The following is a 17,721-nucleotide window of genomic DNA, read 5'->3' on the forward strand; positions in this document are numbered from 1 at the left end:
CGGGGCCACGACTCCACCTAGGAGCCAGAGGAACGTACCATCCGCTTCCGGGAACTGCCTGAGGTAAGAGCCTGCACCCCCAACCCCCCCCAAACACACACCAAAACTCCCCCCCCCCCGAGCCCACACTCCCTTATGCACTCCAAACCCCTCGGCCCCAGCCCAGAGCCCCCTCCTGTACCCCAAGCCCCTCAGCCCTAGTCCAACCCCAGAGCCCACACCCCCAGTCGGCACCCTTACCCCCTCCTACATCCCAACCCCGTCTCAGCCCAGAGAACCCTCCCACACCCTGAACCCCTCAGTCCCAGCCTGGAGCCCCCTCTTGCACCTCAAACCCCTCATCCCCAGCCCCACCCCAGAGCCTGCTCCCCTAGACGAAGCCCTCATTCCTCCCACACCCCATCCCCCTGTCCCAGCCTGGCAAAAGTGAGTGAGGGTGGGGGAGAGTGAGCAACAGAGGGAGTGGGAAATTGAGTGAGTAGGGGGTGAGCCCTCAGAGAAGAGGCAGGACAGGGTGTTTGGTTTTCTGCAATTAGAAAATTGGCAATCCTAGCTTGGGACTTACCAAGGAGTGCCAAATCCTTCTCCCTCATTCATATCATACAGCACATCATTGAAAAGCATACTTATTCACAAGCAAAATGTCCCCTTTTCTAACGTGCTACCTATCATAAGACTGATGTTGGAATTTGTTTTGTTCACTTTAAAAACACATGCCAACATAACACTAAGAGGCAACTAAGAACAACAAGATTTGATCCCCAAGAAGCTATTTGTATTAAGATAGCTCCTTTCACAAGGAGAGGCAAGACATCACATAGCCCAACTGAAGAATCAAAGCCTCATCTTTAAAATTATGTGGCAAGCTAATAAATGGTTTACAATGTCTTCTAGATCAGTGGTTTCAACGAGGGGCATGTCAACTCATCTAGATATTTGCCCAGTTTTACAACAGGCTACATGAAAAGCCCTAGCGAAGTCAGTACAAACTAAAATTGCATACAATGATTTCTTTATACGGCTCTATATAGTATTTCAGTTTCTCTCAACCTGGAGGTCATGATTTATTTTATAATCCTATGGCAAAAATGAGAAAGTAAGCAATTTTTCAGTAGTAGTATGCAGTGACACTTTTGTATTTTTATGTCTGATTTTGTAAGCTAGTAGTTTAAGTGAGGTGAAACTTGGGGTATGCAAGACAAAGCCTTCTGAAAGGGGTACAGTACTCTGGAAAGTTTGAGAACCATGGTTCTAGATCAGATACTACATTTCTAGCTGTTTCCAAAATCACTAACACCTCCAAGCATAACCAGAAGTTTAAAGATAAATTTTAAATCTACTTAAAAATTGAAACCAGTAATGTAACAGTTATTTATATATTGTTTCCTACTAATCAAATCATTAAAATCCCCCAACATTTATAATAAGAGGTAGTTGGTGCTACTTCTACATTCAGTGTCTTTTCCCTTTTCTCTCCCCAACAGTCACCACACTAAAATTTCCTTTTAGTATTTTGAATCTTCTCCTAACCTCATTGGCTCCTTTCAGTGCCGTCTCACAGCATTCTTCTTCCTTCCTTCCTATCAGATAACCAGCATATACACGGCCTGGTGGACTAGATACATTACTCTCTGGATTTCTGCTTTGTTGTTTGTTTCACTGCACATGGTAGCCAGTAGCGATTTCTCAGTTCCTTATAGCATTGACATCCAAAGATTAGCATCAGCTGTTGAGGGCAAAGTAGGAAGGAGAGAAAGGGAGGGGGACTAGAAATCAAGCCCAATTGTTCCAGACTTAAACATACAGGCATTTTTAATACACATACAATTTCAAAAGACTTTTCAGAGGGAAAAAAAAAAAATCAGTAATCTTATAAAAGGTTACATTCTTGCCACAGTGAAGGAACAATGCAAGATATCAAATTGAGAACTTCCATCAAAAAAGCGTTTGCAACAATATTTGTGTGCTTTGGTCAAAAAGGCTGTCAGACAGTGTACAAAATGCAGAGGAGGTGGCAAGAGAGTAACACCTTCTGCAGTAAGCAGCACAATGTTCTCATAAAAAAGAAAGATACCAGTAGTCATGGTTCTATTAGAAATCTCAAAGAGCCTGGTTTGAGTCAGTTAAACATACATAAAGTCAAATTATAAAGCATCCCATTTTTGAAGTGTTTTAAACACTGTACTCAATGTATAGTTCTGCTCTACCTTTTCCCGGTGATATCCAGGGCAGTTGGGAGCAATACCTCTCTAGTTCTAAAAATACTGACTGTTTGTATTAAGTACCATTGAATTGACAAACACCACATGTTTTGTTTTGATAGCTCCCCATTTTCATAACCCTACACTGCCTTGTGTGTCATATCCTCTAACCCTGAGGCAGCCCCTCCTCCCCCCACCCCTCTCCCCCATTGACACTACTGTTCCAGGAGACTGACTGTAATTATTATATCTACACTACTCCAACTGTAGAACAGATGGCTTTACACAACCGCTGGAAAGCTGTTTTGCACTAAAAATCAGATGAGTATCATCTCATTTACCACTTTTAATGAATTGGGCTAAACCTACACAGAATACAAACTAGGTATGTAATCCACAAAACTACTACTTAACTCCTGTTTATTCACCTTAGTATATACTGCTTCCTTCCGACAGAGATATACACAGCTGTATGCGGATAAACTAAAATATACTGATTCTGCATACAGCCGACCTCGATTCTTAAGGTGATTCTTGGTTAGATGGATTTCAAATGACTGAGGACGTCTCATTTTTTTTTTATATAAACAGTAAGGTTTAAGACTATTTGAAAGCAACATGTAATGCCAGAAAGATTCTCCACAACTCTCCTGAAACATATATAAAAAAAAAAGTCGACAGGTCAAAACATGTGCTGCAATTACCACACTAGTGTGTTTGTCATATTTCCCATGAGTAAACCCAAATGCAACCTCGCCTCTTTGAAGCATTTATATAACCAGCTTTCTTTGGGTGGAGCAAGTAACTGAAGAATAAAAACAGTTTAACCCTCATCGCCTCAAATTGTGAAAAGGATATAAATCCCTCCCAAAACAAACACTGATTTGCTACCTCAATTTTAATTCGAATATCAACAGCATTGCCTCACATTTTGAAAAAGAGTAATTTCACAAAGGGACATTGAGGGATATTTAAAGTTTGGTAAAACCACCAAATTATTGTTCCACTTGCACAAATAAAACAGTCTGCCAGTTTCAGATAAATGCTAAATATTAAGACATTAAAAACTAAATTAAGTGTAGGTTACAGCTAGTCCTAGCCATTGGTATATTACAGTCAATAGGTTTATTTACATTATAAAGGAGGAGTCATAAAATTAGAATGCATAATTTTTAATAGTCTTTTCTTAAGTAAGTTTGTCCATGAACTAATTTGGGCATCTGGGAGAGCTCTGTGTCTACTTCAATTCAGCTGTATGCACACAATTATATTCAGATTTATATAGATAATTACTATGAAAATACTTTTAAAGGCCAAAATAAAAATGTACTTAAAGTAACCACACACACAAAAGAGTTAAAAAAAGAAGTTAGGAAACACTGAACAAGCTGTAGAAGAATTCTCCTAATTAATTGAAAGATATAAGACAAGTGAATCGGGTTGTATCTTGCAGCAAGAGACACCCAGTTTAAAAATATTGCTATAGGATGTTTGAATTATGAAGCAAGCAGCCCTGCCCTCTCAGAAGGAGAAACTGCCATGCTGAAATACCATATCATGCTTTCACATTACTGTCTATATACATGCAAACTGTTAATTTTAACAATTCAGGATCGCCAGTGCAGCATGCCAGGAATGTAATTCATTTAGTCTTAGTGAGAATTAGATGCCAAATATTAAAACAATTTCCACTTGGATTGTTATATGTTGTGTGTGTGTGGGGGGGGTCCCTCCTCCCTCCCACAACATAAATGCAGAATTATGTTTGTGTCATTTGTATTTCAACACTACCCAGAATTCAGCATTTGCCAACCTCACTCTTAAATCCTTTCTGAAATTCACCTCTTTACACACCTAACAGGGAGGGAAAACACACCCCGAAAAGGTAAAAAAGGCGATGCCTAGGTCTCTATTTCAAGTGACCTACGAAGCCAGCACTTCAGGGATTTTTTTTTAAATGGTTGGTTTGATTCTTTAAGATATCACTAGCAGCTACAAAACCAAAACTGCAAGGGGGGAGGAGGAGGAGGAGAAGAGGAGGGTTGAGGAATTCGGACTGAAACAGGCAGATTTACAAGCCCTCCGTAAGAGGCATGTACAATCTACCCTCTCCCCCACCCCGGGGAGATCTGGGCGCTGTGAGTCACAATAAATAAATAATAAAAGAGACACACCCTCTGTGCTGAACTGACAGAGTAGTCACCCCCCGCCCAGACACAGGCGCGGGGGGGGGGGGGGAAGAGGCATTTGGCTAGAAAGTTGAAAGGCATGGGGAAGGGAGGAGGTATCAGAGCGCTTCAGCAGAGGCAGCTGCCGCTACTGCCGGGCGATACAGTGTCTCGGAGGCTTCTCCGGCTGTTGCAACATTCGCTGCCCACTTCCTGCACCCGCCACCAGCGCCTCCCTTCTCGCCCTGCCGCGAGGCGCCCGGCGCGGCGCGCTCACCTGGATGTAGTTGTTCTCGCAGTAGTCGGCCACGCGGGTGAGGTTCTGGTAGCTCTCGAGCAGAGCCCGCTTGCCTGAAGGGATTTCCTCCTCTAGCAGCATCTGCAGCTCTGCCATTTTCCACCCCTCCGCATCGCTTCCTCTTGCATTAAAGAGACAGCGGCGGCGGCGAGCCCACACAGCCCGCCTGGTATTGTGGGATTCCTCCTCGCCTCGCTTTCGTCAGGCCGCCGTGCTTTCCCCACCCACCCCCGAAATGCCCGTCGCACTGCACGCTGGGAGTTGTAGTCTGCGCTGCCCCCCCGCGGCGATTGAGTTCCTGGATTGGACATGCGCCAGGCGAAGCTGTGCGCGTGGAGGCGCGGGGTGGTTTCCCCCGCCAAGGCCGGGCCGTGGCTGATAGACTGAGCCCTGTGACCACTGTCACTCACACAGTTTCTCACTCGAGGGAGAGCTGCCAGCCCCGCTCATTTCCACCGGCTTTGGTTCAAAGCATGGTAGGGCTGGGCCCGCTGCAACAATGGGAAATGAAAACAGCAGCGGGCGAGCGAGCTCCTCAGTGTCTGGTCGAGATCCGCTCTGCATTACAACACGGGGAGAGACAAAAGGGCCACTGCTGAGGCTGACAATCAGATATTGAAACACCTTTTTCCCACCCATCCCTCCCTCATCCACCTCTCCTTCCCGGCCTCACTAGATTAGACCTTTTTCAAGCAGACCTTTTTCAAGAGCTACTTTACTTTCACTTCATGCTGATTGCCCTCTCCGCTGCAGGGAACTTCAAACAGTTCAGAGGGCAGTTCAGTCTCAAGGCCCATCCAGTACAGCTTCTCTGTAGAAACTGCCAGCAGGGATGCCAATTAGTGACAATTGTGATAGTAATAATACTCAGAATGAATATAGTGCTTTTCAGCAGTAGATCTGAAGGAACTGTACTGAAGTTGTGTAGGATGGAGCTAGTACTCTGTTGGGATTAAAGTACACTGAAACAGCAAACAAACAAAAAGATTGCCTGACTAATAGTAATAACAATGAATAAAATCAGCATTCATATGGTTCTTTTTCTAAGTAGCACTTAAAATATTAAACAGCTGAATATGTTATTTTTGCCCCTCTTTTAGCCCATGTGGTTAGCCAATATTGGGGGCCTTGATGCTGGGATATCCCTCTTAGAAAGAGAAATTGATTGTATGAGTCAGATATTTCTATAATGCAATCCTGTTTTCTTTCAAAGAATGTGCACAAAGCCTTGTTTCCATGAATACAGTAGAAATAAACAACAAGCAGTTTCCTTGCTCAAAAATCCAAGTTGGACCTTCCAACGAGTAACCATGCCCAAAAGAAGCAGCATCACTCCGCTTTCTTGGGGCCATATTCAATACTACTCTCACTTTCTGCAGGCTGTCTTTTCCATGTAGCAGCAACTAATCAATCCCTACCCCTGTATTTTACCACCAATATCAGGGAAACCCCTGAGATGTCACAGCTCAGCTGATCAGCCTTGCAATGCAGTCCGTTGCCTTGGATGGTGGCTTCCTGTTGTTTCCAGCTATCACTATAAAAGGGCCACTTAATCACTCCTTCCATTCAGCCTGAAAGAAAAGAGATTACCACATCCATCCGCTTTAACAAAGCTTGATATTGTCTACAGATCAAGGCTGCTTGATGGCAGCCATTAACACTTTTCAGCATAACACTATTGTTGCTCCTTTTTCTGGTATCAGTGTCCTGTTCTGACATAGTGTTGCCCTTGTGCCAAAAGATATCAGACATCTGGGGACTTGCAGGTTGACTTTACAAATGTAAGAGAAATCCATGATGTGAGGTCTGGATATATTTAGATTAGAGTGTATGAGTGAAATGAGGTAGTTAAAGAGCAGGCAGGGCAATCACAGCTTCTAGGGATCCTAGCTCAACACCAATGCCCAGCTGATTCCGAGGGAACAACCTGTGCCTCAAGAATGTACTTTAGTCAGAGCTCACGGCAAAAAGCCTCACAACAGTTTCCTCTCTCCCCAATCTGCCTCTATGCAGAAAAAACCTTGCATAACCCAACACTACCAACAACACAGCACGTCTTTACAAGAATCAAAACTTGCTTGCATACTAAGAAAAATAACGCAGAAGAAGATGTTTATAGGACCACCTGTGTGACAGAGTGCTATAGACTAAAGAGCAAGCCAGCCCTCTTGTCACTTAGATGCCACTTAATTCCCCAGAGAAAGCGGAGAGAGGTAATTAGATAGGTTGGCCAGCTGGGTGGGATAAGGAACCAATTAGCTCATCAGCCCAAGTCTGATAAAGAGGCACAGGAAGGATGTGGCAGAGGGCTAGTTGAGCTATGTCACATAGAAGTCTCAGGAAGGCAGCTCTTCCTCTCAGGTCCAGCGGATAGGGCCAAAAGCACTGTAGATATTGTAAATAGACTGTTGCATAGGAAGTGTTGTGGTAGTGGTGGAGGGAACTTCAAATGAGCGGGTGCTGTGAATGCACAGCCACTGGAGTCTGCACAATTTCTGTAAGGAAGACAGGAGTGAAGGCCCAACCTGCCATGACACTATTTTAGTCCCATTTACAGACAGGGAAAACAAGGGCAAGTGATTCACTCAAGATCACAAAGCAAGCCAGCAGCAGAGCTGAGGAGACAGAACACCTCTCCTGACTCCAGGGGTCAGATTGGAAGAGTAGTGGTATCTTCAGGCTCTACCCACAAAATAAATTCTGTCCTTGTGAGTTGTCTAAATGAGATTGTTCTCACAGTAGATTTTGTAGATGTTTAAAACATGTTGATGCATTTCTCTGAGCTCCATCTGGTTTCTCGATGTTGATTCCCCCTCAGTGGGAGTTGAAGACACCCACAAGCTTATCCTTGGGCTTGGCTCATTTTTCATTGGGTGGGGGGGAGGGAATAAGTGGCACTATAGTCCAAACAGCACCTGCTTGTGGCACCAAAATGAGACTTCACCCCCAGTAATTTGTCCCAATCTGTGACCTTCTGTCTCCTTTCTTAGGACTTGCCTATAGTGGAAAGCTTTACTAGTTATACAGGTGTAGTTACATTGGATAACTGCCCCCGCCCTCCATGTAAACACACTGATTCTGGTACAAGAGTGAATTTTGGTGGTTAGTTTAAAACCCTTCCAAAATAATGAAAGTTTAAATTGAAAAAAAAATGGGACTCATACAAGAATCCGAGTGTCTGCCTATAAGGTTATACCAGCAATGCTATATTTGTTTAAATTCAGATTTTATGTTATACCAAAAAAAATCTTTCCTGGACAACACCTTACAGGAGGAATTAAATAGTTAACAATATTGATATTTCAGTTATGAGTGGGCCTCTGGGTTAGAAATCACACTGAGATGAGTGGGGCAGTTGATATCTTTTAGTATTCACTAAGTATTCACACAGGCACCTCTGCATTGGCTTACATTCAATTCATATTTTTAGGTTGTCTTCACAACTATAATAGCTAGAGACTTCATTAATGAAAGCTGAGATTCCAGAGAACAAAAGTAGCTTCAGAGAGGTGCCCGTACATCATACCACTGTTTGCTCACTGTTTCCGAGCTCTGCCTGACTTGGAATCCAGTGCCCTGTCCACTGCACAACACTGACACTCACATTGCTTGTTGCTAGGCAGCAGGAGTGCTTTGCAATGGCAGATCAAGCATACTCAAGCCAGTCATTGCTAGGCAGCCTGAGCTGCTGGAGAGCACAAAAATAATAAAACATAAAATTGCTGGCTTCAGAATGCACAAAATAAGAGGTACAAAAATAAACAGTTCTACAGTATTTTATTCTGATTTGACCTTTCTCCCCTAACATATTTGCCCTCTTTTTATCCCAATCCTTTTTTCACACTTGTCTTGCTCCTCTCCATCCCTCCTCCATGCTAGTCTTGTCTTTTATCCCATTTCTTCGCTCCCCCACAAATGTTCACCATCAATTTTCTCCCTTCTCCAATACCATAGAATCATAGAATATCAGGGTTGGAAGGGACCTCAGGAGGTCATCTAGTCCAACCCCCTGCTCAAAGCAGGACCAATCCCCAACTAAATCCCCAGTACTCTGTTCCTCCCATTCTCTGTCCTCTCAAATTCTCACATTCTCTACTCCACTGTATTTCCTGCTCCCCATGCCCATTATTCTCCTTTCTGTTTTTGCCTCCCCCGTCCTTTCATCTTTCCTCACTGGCTTCACACAATTAGGTACTCTCCTGCCAAGTGGCTTTTGCCCCTCCATTTTCCATCTTATCACTGAGATCTTTCCCCACTCCTACCTCATCCAGCTCCTGGCCTTACCTCCCTCCATACTTACCCTTCCTCTTGGTTTTTCTCCTCCTATCACTCCCAGATGTCTCCAGTGAAAAGGTAGATTCCCCTCCTAAGTTCCCTCATAATGTCATTTTAAAAGGCTGCAAAAAGAACAGGAGTACTTGTGACTGAAGTCCTCCAATGGGTCAAGTCAGTGCAGTCTGCAGTATTTGAGAAAACCAAGAGATGGCTTGTCATGTGGGGAGAAAAAAGGAGCCAGGACTCTGCAGAGTCAACCACATAAGGCAGACTGCTCCTTCTTCCTATTCAGCTTCTAATCAGGATGAGGAGTGTTTGTGTGGTGAAAGGGTGAGCTGGTCAGTCTCATATGACAGTGGTAAATTGCCAGAACTGAGGTTGAACAATATTGTAATGGAAACATTGGGATATTTTAAAGCAGCCACTTAAAGCAGAGTGGTTGCCTTCTAGCCAGTAGCGTAGCTAGCGGGGTGCAGGGGAAGCAGCTGCTTCCCCTCAGCACATGTTCCAAAAGCGGCGCCTTTCCAAAAGTGGTCGGAGGAGTGAGGGGGGGGGGCGCAGGCTGGTGGCCCGCAGCACAGCTGGCAGCCATGGGGGGGGGGCAGTGGGCGCAGCCGGAGGAGCGGGGTGGGCGCGGCATACGGCCCACAGCGCGGCTGGCAGCTGCGGGCGGAGGAGTGAGGGGGGGCACAGGCTGGCGGCCCGCAGCGCGGCCGGCAGCCATGGGGGGGCGGCGGGCGTGGCCGGAGGAGCGGGGGGGGGCACGGCCGGAGGGGAGGGCGCAGCATGCAGCCCACAGCGTGGCCCGCAGCTGCGTCTGGAGGAGCGGGGGGGGCACAGCATGGTGGCCCGCAGCGCTGCCGGCAGCCATGGGGGGGGCGGCGGGGGCGGCCGGAGGAGCGGGGGGGGGCGGGCTGCGGGGGTGGCACGGCAGGGCCGGAGGAGCCATGGGGAGGGGAGGGGCGGTGCGGCCGGAGGAGCCAGCCAAGGGGGGCGTGGCCAGAGGAGGAGCCAAGGGGCGGCGCCTTTTTTATGTTTGCTCCCCCTCCTCTTAGAAGCTGGCTACGCCACTGCTTCTAGCAGTGATCCTTATTAACACGTTTCACAGGTAGCTTTAATACTAAGGGTATGTCTACACTACGGGATTAATCCGAATTTACAGAATTTGATTTTTGGCAACAGATTGTATAAAGTCGAATGTATGTGGCCACACTAAGCACATTAATTTGGCGGTGTGCGTCCATGTACCGGGGCTAGCGTCTGTTTCTGGAGTGTTGCACTGTGGGTAGCTATCCCATAGTTCCCGCAGTCTCCTCTGCCCATTGGAATTCTGGGTTGAGATCCCAATGCCTTATGGGGCCAAAAACATTGTCGCAGGTGGTTCTGGGTACATCCTCCCCCTCCCTCCGGGAAAGCAACGGCAGACAACCGTTTCGCGTCTTTTTCCTGGGTGAACAGTGCAGACGCCATACCGCGGCAAGCATGGAGCCCGCTCAGCTCAAGACAGCAGTAAACACCTCGCGCGTTATCGTGCAGTTTATGCTGAACCAGAACCTGCAAAACCAGGCAACAAGGAGTAGGCTACGGTAGCGCGGCTACGAGAGTGATGAGGACATGGACATGGAATTCTATCAAACCGCGGGCCCCGGTGATTTGGAGATCATGCTGTTAATGGGGCAGATTATAGCCATGGAACGCCGATTCTGGGCCCGGGAAACAAGCACAGACTGGTGGGACCGCATAGTGTTGCAGGTGTGGGACGATTCCCAGTGGCTGCGAAACTTTCGCATGCGTAAGGGCACTTTCATGGAACTTTGTGACTTGCTTTCCCCTGCCCTGAAGTGCCAGAATACCAAGATGAGAGCAGCCCTCACAGTTGAGAAGCGAGTGGCGATAGCCCTGTGGAAGCTTGCAACGCCAGACAGCTACCTGTCAGTCGGGAATCAATTTGGAGTGGGCAAATCTACTGTGGGGGCTGCTGTGATGCAAGTAGCCAAAGCAATCACTGAGCTGCTGCTACGAAAGGTAGTGACTCTGGGAAATGTGCAGGTCATAGTGGATGGCTTTGCTGCAATGGGATTCCCTAACTGTGGTGGGGCAATAGATGGAACCCATATCCCTATCTTGGCACCGGAGCACCAGGGTATCCAGTACATAAACCGCAAGGGGTACTTTTCAATTGTGCTGCAAGCACTGGTGGATCACAGGGGACGTTTCAACAACATCAACGTGGGATGGCCGGGAAGGGTTCATGATGCTCGCGTCTTCAGGAACACTACTCTGTTTAAACGGCTGCAGCAAGGGATTTACTTCACGGACCAGAAAATAACCGTTGGGGATGTTGAAATGCCTATAGTTATCCTTGGGGACCCAGCCTACCCCTTAATGCCATGGCTCATGAAGCCATACACAGGCAGCCTGGACAGTAGTTAGGAGCTGTTCAACTACAGGCTTAGCAAGTGCAGAATGGTGGTAGAATGTGCATTTGGACGTTTAAAAGGTCGCTGGCGCACATTACTGACTCGGTCAGACCTCAGCCAAACCAATATCCCCATTGTTATTGCTGCTTGCTGTGTGCTCCACAATCTCTGTGAGAGTAAGGGGGAGACCTTTATGGCGGGATGGGAGACTGAGGCAAATCGCCTGGCTGCTGATTATGCGCAGCCAGACACCAGGGTGATTAGAAGATCACAACAGGAAGCACTGCGCATCAGAGAAGCTTTGAAAACCAGTTTCATGACTGACCAGGCTACGGTGTGAAAGTTTTGTTTGTTGAAAACCCACCCCCTTGATTGTCTCATTCCCTGTAAGCAAACTACCCTCCCCCCTTCGATCACAGCTTGCTTTCAAAGGAAATAAAGTCACTATCATTTAAAAATCATGTATTCTTTATTAATTGATTATAAACATAGGGAGAGAACTGACAAGGTAGCCCGGGTGGGGTTTGGGAGGAGGATAGGAGGGAAGGAAAAGGCCACTAAAAAAATTCAATATAATGACAGCCTTTTGGTTGGGCTGTCCACTGGAGTGGACTGGGAGGGTGCACGGAGCCTCCCCCCCCCCACGTTCTTACATGTCTGGGTGAGGAGGCTATGGAACATGGTGAGGGGGGAGGGAGGTTATACAGCGGCTGCAGCAGCACTCTGTGATCCTGCTGCCGTTCCTGAAGCTCCACCAGACGCCGGAGCATGTCTGTTTGATCACGCAGCAGCCCCAGCGTTGCAGCCTGCCGCCTCTCGAGCATCCCTCATGACCTCACGTTCACTGGCATCTTTCCTGTACTTTGATACCGTGTCTTTCCACTCATTCAAATGAGCTCTTTCATTGCGGGTGGATTCCATGATTTCCGAGAACATTTCGTCTCGCGTCCTTTTTTTCTCCGCCTTATCTGAGATAGCCTTCAGGACGGAGGAGGGAGGCTTGAAAAATTTGCAGCTGCTGGAGGGAGGGAAAAAAGGAGAGAAGTATTTAAAAAGATACATTTTACAGAACAATGCTTATACTCTTTCATGGTGAACAACACTATTCACATTACATAGCACATGTGATTTCAGTGCAAGGTCGCATTTTGCATCTTAATATTGAGTGCCTGTGGCTTTGGTGTTAGAGATCACAGATGCAGGTCCGGGCAACAGAATTCGGCTTGCATGCGGCCATGGTAAGCCATTGTCTTTCGGCTTCTGCGCCCTCCTTTCCCACATACCAAGCAAAGCCCGTTGAGTGCTGCGGTTTTCCTGTTAACCTGCAGCAGCAGAAAGCAAACTAACCCCACCCCATCCAATTATCTGGGATGATCGCTTTACCCCTCCCCCCACCGCGTGGCTGGTATCAGGGAAGATCCCTGCTAGCCAAACGTGAAAAGCTCAGCGCCAATTTCCCCCTCCCCCCCCCCCCCCGCTTGGCTAACTACAGGGAAGGATTTCTTTTCAGCCACAGGCCAACAGCCCAGTAGGAATGGCCACCTCTGTCCCCTTAATTAAATTCCCGTATTTCAACCAGGTTACCATGAGCGATATCACTCTCCTGAGGATTACACAGCGAGATAAAGAACGGATGTTGCTTGAATGCCAGCAAACACTGGGACCATATGCTGCCAGGCTTTGTCATGCAATTATACCAGATTACTTGCTACTAGCATGGCGTGGTCAAGTGTCCTACCATGGAGGAAGGAATAAGGCTGCACTGCCCAGAAACCTTGTGGCAAGGCTTTTGGAGTACCTCCAGGAGAGCTTCATGGAGATGTCCCTGGAGGATTTCCGCTCCATCCCCAGACACGTTAACAGACTTTTCCAGTAGCTGTACTGGCCGCGAATGCATCCCAAGTCCTCAGAGCAAATTAAGCAGCCCAGAATTTTCTAACAATCTTAAAGCACCTGTAATTCTGTACTGATTAATTGATGTGCCACTTTTGTGTTTAAATATATAGTATATTGAATTGTAGCTTTCCATCATAAAACAGAAAAGAAAAAATAATTAAATAACATTACATTACTGCAAAAGTAGTGTGGTATTTTTCCCAGTAAAAGGTACATATTCGACAGTAATTCTGCAGTGTTAATAATAATTCTTGGCACAATATTGAGATGACATAGTAAGTCAGTGTAATATTTCACACTTTAATATTTTTTCATTAACCAAAAATGCATCAGGTATATAGGGCCTGTGCTTACTCCCACTGAAACAGCAAATCTCCAATTGACTGCAATTGGAACAGGCATGATTGTGATGGGTTTCCCCCAGGATGCCACATGGAACTGGGGTACCACTGAGCTCCCCTGACCTACCAGCCTGGGCTCCCTTTACACTGCACCACTGTGATGGGTTCTTCACTGACTCCCCACCCAAAGAGACTCCTGGAAACATCTGAGGAACAAAGACTGAACAGAGGGAAGTGCTGGACCCAGGCTAGAGGGATTTTTAGCCTGTGAATGAAACATGTGGGGTTTCTAAGCTGTAAGCCACTGCAGCTTGACCCTTAAGAATTTGCAGCCTGCTTGTATCATCACTTAGGGTGAGGATCTGCTATTCATATCCAATCTCTTTAGTATGTTAAGCTCAGTTTGTGTGTTTTGTTTATTTGCTAGGTAATCTGCTTTGATCTGTTTGCTATCCCTTATAATCACTTAAAATGTATCTTTTCTAGTTAATAAACTTGTTTTTGCTTTATCTAAAACCAGTATGTGTGGGAGTCATAACTCGGGGCAGAAAGCTGTTGTATATTCTTCTCCGCATTGAGGAAGGGGATGAATTTCATGAGCTTATGCTATACATTTCCCTGTGCAGCGCAAGATGGTATAATTTTGGGTTTACACTCCAGAGGCGGGGTGCACGCCCGAGTAGCTGGGAAGTTCCTTAGCTGGAGCCTTCCCAGGCAGAACCGATCGCAGTGTCTGCATGTAACTGCAACTGGGTGTGTCCCTACCTGTATATGTGCTGGTGAAAGTGCAGGCTGGACACAGCAGTACAGTGTAAAGGGAGCCCAGGCTGATGGGTCAGGGGGGCTCAGTGGTACCCCAATTCCAGGTGGCTCCCTGGGGGGAACCAGTCACAATGAGCCTATAAGGTTCAATGTTGTGGGCCACAGAGTCTCCTCAACTCCCACTGAAGACAACAGGTATGGGATCAGGTGCATAGTCTCCTCTCATTTGTGGATGTGGATCACTCCTACTAAACTAGAAAATAATTTCAACCAGACAGTTCAGAAAAATAGAACATCATCCCCTCTCAAATTACCACTGACACCCTTATTGACACTCCCCAACCCCTTGTTCAAACTGAGGAATCTGCAGATGATGTGGGTACAAAGCCCTGATTGAGAGACTGGGGGGGATTTGCCACTGGGAACATTTAAAAAAAATATTCAGGCCATTTGGTACAATCCAACAGATTTCAAAGGCAGAAAATTTGCTATTCAGAAGCAAGATTTTTTTATGCTTATTTTAATTTTTCATGTTACTTTTTGTTGTAAATCAGGAATAATCTCTTTTGTGTCTGAGGCCTGGTCTACACTAGGAGGTTATGTCGAATTTAGCAGCGTTAAATCAAATTAACCCTGCACCCGTCCAAACAACGAAGCTATTTAGTTCGACATAGAGGTCTCTTTAATTCGATTTCTGTACTCCTCCCCGATGAGGGGAGTAGCGGTAAATTCGACATGGCCATGTCGAATTAGGGTAGGTGTGGATGGAATTTGACGCTAATAGCTCCGGGAGCTATCCCACAGTGCACCACTCTGTTGACGCTCTGGACAGCAGTCCGAGCTCGGATGCTCTGACCAGCCACACAGGAAAAGCCCCAGGAAAATTTGAATTCCTTTTCCTGTCTGGCCAGTTTGAATCTCATTTCCTGTTTGGACATCGTGGCGAGCTCAGCAGCACTGGCAACGATGCAGAGCTCTCCAGCAGAGGTGACCATGCAATCTCAGAATAGAAAGAGGGCCCCAGCATGGACTGATCGGGAAGTCTTGGATCTGATCGCTGTGTGGGGCGATGAGTCCGTGCTTTCGGAGCTGCGCTCCAAGAAACGGAATGCGAAGATCTACGAGAAGATCTCCAAAGCCATGACGGAGAGAGGATACAGCCGGGATGCAACGCAGTGCCGTGTGAAAATCAAGGACCTGAGACAAGGCTACCAGAAGACCAAAGCGGCAAACGGACGCTCCGGATCCCATCCCCAGACATGCCATTTCTACAAGGCACTGCATTCCATTCTAGGTGCGGCCACCACCACTACCCCACCACTGACCGTGGACTCTGAGGATGGGATATTGTCGACGGCCGCTTCCTCGGAGATGTTAGCGGACGGGGAAGATGAGGAAGGAGATGAGGAGGACGAGGCAGTCGACAGCGCTTACAACGCTGATTTCCCCGACAGCCAGGATCTCTTCATCACCCTGACGGAGATCCCCTACCAACCCTCCCCAGGCGTTAACCCGGACCCTGAATCAGGGGAAGGATCAGTCGGTAAGTGTTTTAAACATGTAAACATTTATTTTGAACAGAACAGGAATATTAACAATGGGTTTTTCATGATTACTTTGCCCTAGGCACTTAACGTTTTAGTCCTTGGCAGTGCAACTACTGCAAAAGAATCTAACAATGTCCGGTTTATCATGATTAGTTTGCCCTAGGCGCTCTACTTTTTAGTCCTTGCCAGTGCAGCTACTGGAAAATAAGGTCTATATGTCCGGGGACAGAGCTGAAATCCTCATTGGACATCTCCAGGAAGCTCTCCTGGAGGTAATTGGAAAGCCTTTGCATGAGGTTCCTGTGGAGAGCGGCCTTATTGCGTCCTCCGTGGTAGGAAACTTTTCCGCGCCAGGCTATCATCAAGTACTCTGGGATCATTGCCTCGCAGAGCATGGCGGCATACGGCCCTGGTTTTTGCTGGCTTTCACGCAGCATGCGGTCTTTCTCTGTGTCAGAAATCCTCATCAGAGTGATGTCGCTCATGGTGACCTGCTTTGAATTAGGGGAATGTTAGTATTGGGACTGCTTGCCTGTTCCTTTACATAACTGTAACTGGCGGTTTACAGCCACGCGGTGGAGGCGGGAGAGGGGCAGCATACAGGGATCTTTCCCGGGGACAGCCACGAGGAGGTGGGACAGGGGCAGAGTTCATGCTTGCTGGATTGCCGGCAGCAGGAACTGGCCAACGCTAGGAGCATTGCTTTGAACGTGAAAGGAGGGCACTGCTATAAATTAAGTTTTAAGCAGCCAAAAGTCTACGGCTTACCATGTCAGCCTGCTACCCGAATTCCGCTGTCCTGCCCTGTTTGTCTGATCTCCACTGCAAGACCCCAGGCACTGAATGCGAAGGGTGAAAATTCGACCTTGTCCTGAGTGCGCATGTGATAGGTGCTGTGCATGGTCTTCTTCACAGAGAAAGACTATGTTCATTGTTCACAAAAATGTATCTTTGTGAGGAATTCACTCCCTTTTTCCCATCCCACAGCTGCGAATGTCTCCCGACCTACCCCGGCATCCCCCTCCCAGAGGCTGGCGCAGATTAGGCGGAGAAAGAAAAGGACACGGAACGACATGTTCTCAGAACTTATGGGCTGCTCCCGAGCCGAGGCAGCCCAGCAGACCCAGTGGAGGGAGAACATGTCGCAATACCAGCGAGCACACAGCGAACGGGAGGAGAGGTGGCGGCAGGAAGACCAGCAGGCGACTCAAACGCTGCTTGCACTAATGAGGGAGCAAACGGACACGCTCCGGCGCCTTGTGGATGTTCTGCAGGACCGGAGGCAGGAGGACAGAGCCCCGCTGCAGTCTATCTCTAACCGCCCTCCCCCGCCACAAAGTCCCATACCCCCCTCACCCAAAGTCCCAAGAAGGAGGGGCGGCAGGGGCCATGAAAACTGTCACTCCACCCCTGCAGATTGCTCAAGTACCAGAAGGCTCTCATTCCCAAAAATTTGATACGTCCTTTCCTTCCCGCCTCACCCAAGCCCCCATCCCAGTTTCATCCCCTAACTGTGTAGTTGCTAATAAAAAATACGTTTCTGTTAATTACTGTTTCCGTCATGTTCTTTTAGAGGAGAGTGTGTTTGAAGGGGGGGAAGGGGGTTGGTAATTGGAGAGGACAGTCACCTTTACCAGGGTACAGACACGGGGGCAGGTTCAGCAGAAGGTCACACACACATTGCAGTCACTAGGCACCCTGGTCAGTCTGGGAGGTGGTTTTCATGTTCTGGGGAGGGGGCGGGGGCTATGTGACTTTGTGGCGGGGGAGGGCGGTTAGAGATCTTATGCAGCGGTCCTTAGCCTGGATGACA

At 47.4% G+C, this 17,721-nt stretch overlaps 1 protein-coding gene across 5 annotated transcripts in view; it reads right to left on the reverse strand.

Annotated features, from left to right (window-relative positions):
• The window catches only part of ABI1 (abl interactor 1), a 125,244-nt gene extending 120,375 nt beyond the window's left edge, over nucleotides 1-4,869 (reverse strand). For all 5 annotated transcript variants that reach the window (XM_065399232.1, XM_065399231.1, XM_065399229.1 and 2 more), the window contains exon 1: nucleotides 4,647-4,869. In XM_065399232.1, coding sequence (XP_065255304.1) covers nucleotides 4,647-4,763 — 117 coding nt within the window. In that variant the 5' untranslated portion in view covers nucleotides 4,764-4,869. The remainder of the gene's footprint in view (nucleotides 1-4,646) is intronic.
• Between the last annotated feature and the right edge of the window lie 12,852 nt (nucleotides 4,870-17,721).

Source organism: Emys orbicularis, chromosome 2, assembly GCF_028017835.1.
Source record: "Emys orbicularis isolate rEmyOrb1 chromosome 2, rEmyOrb1.hap1, whole genome shotgun sequence".
Lineage (NCBI taxonomy): Eukaryota > Metazoa > Chordata > Testudines > Emydidae > Emys > Emys orbicularis.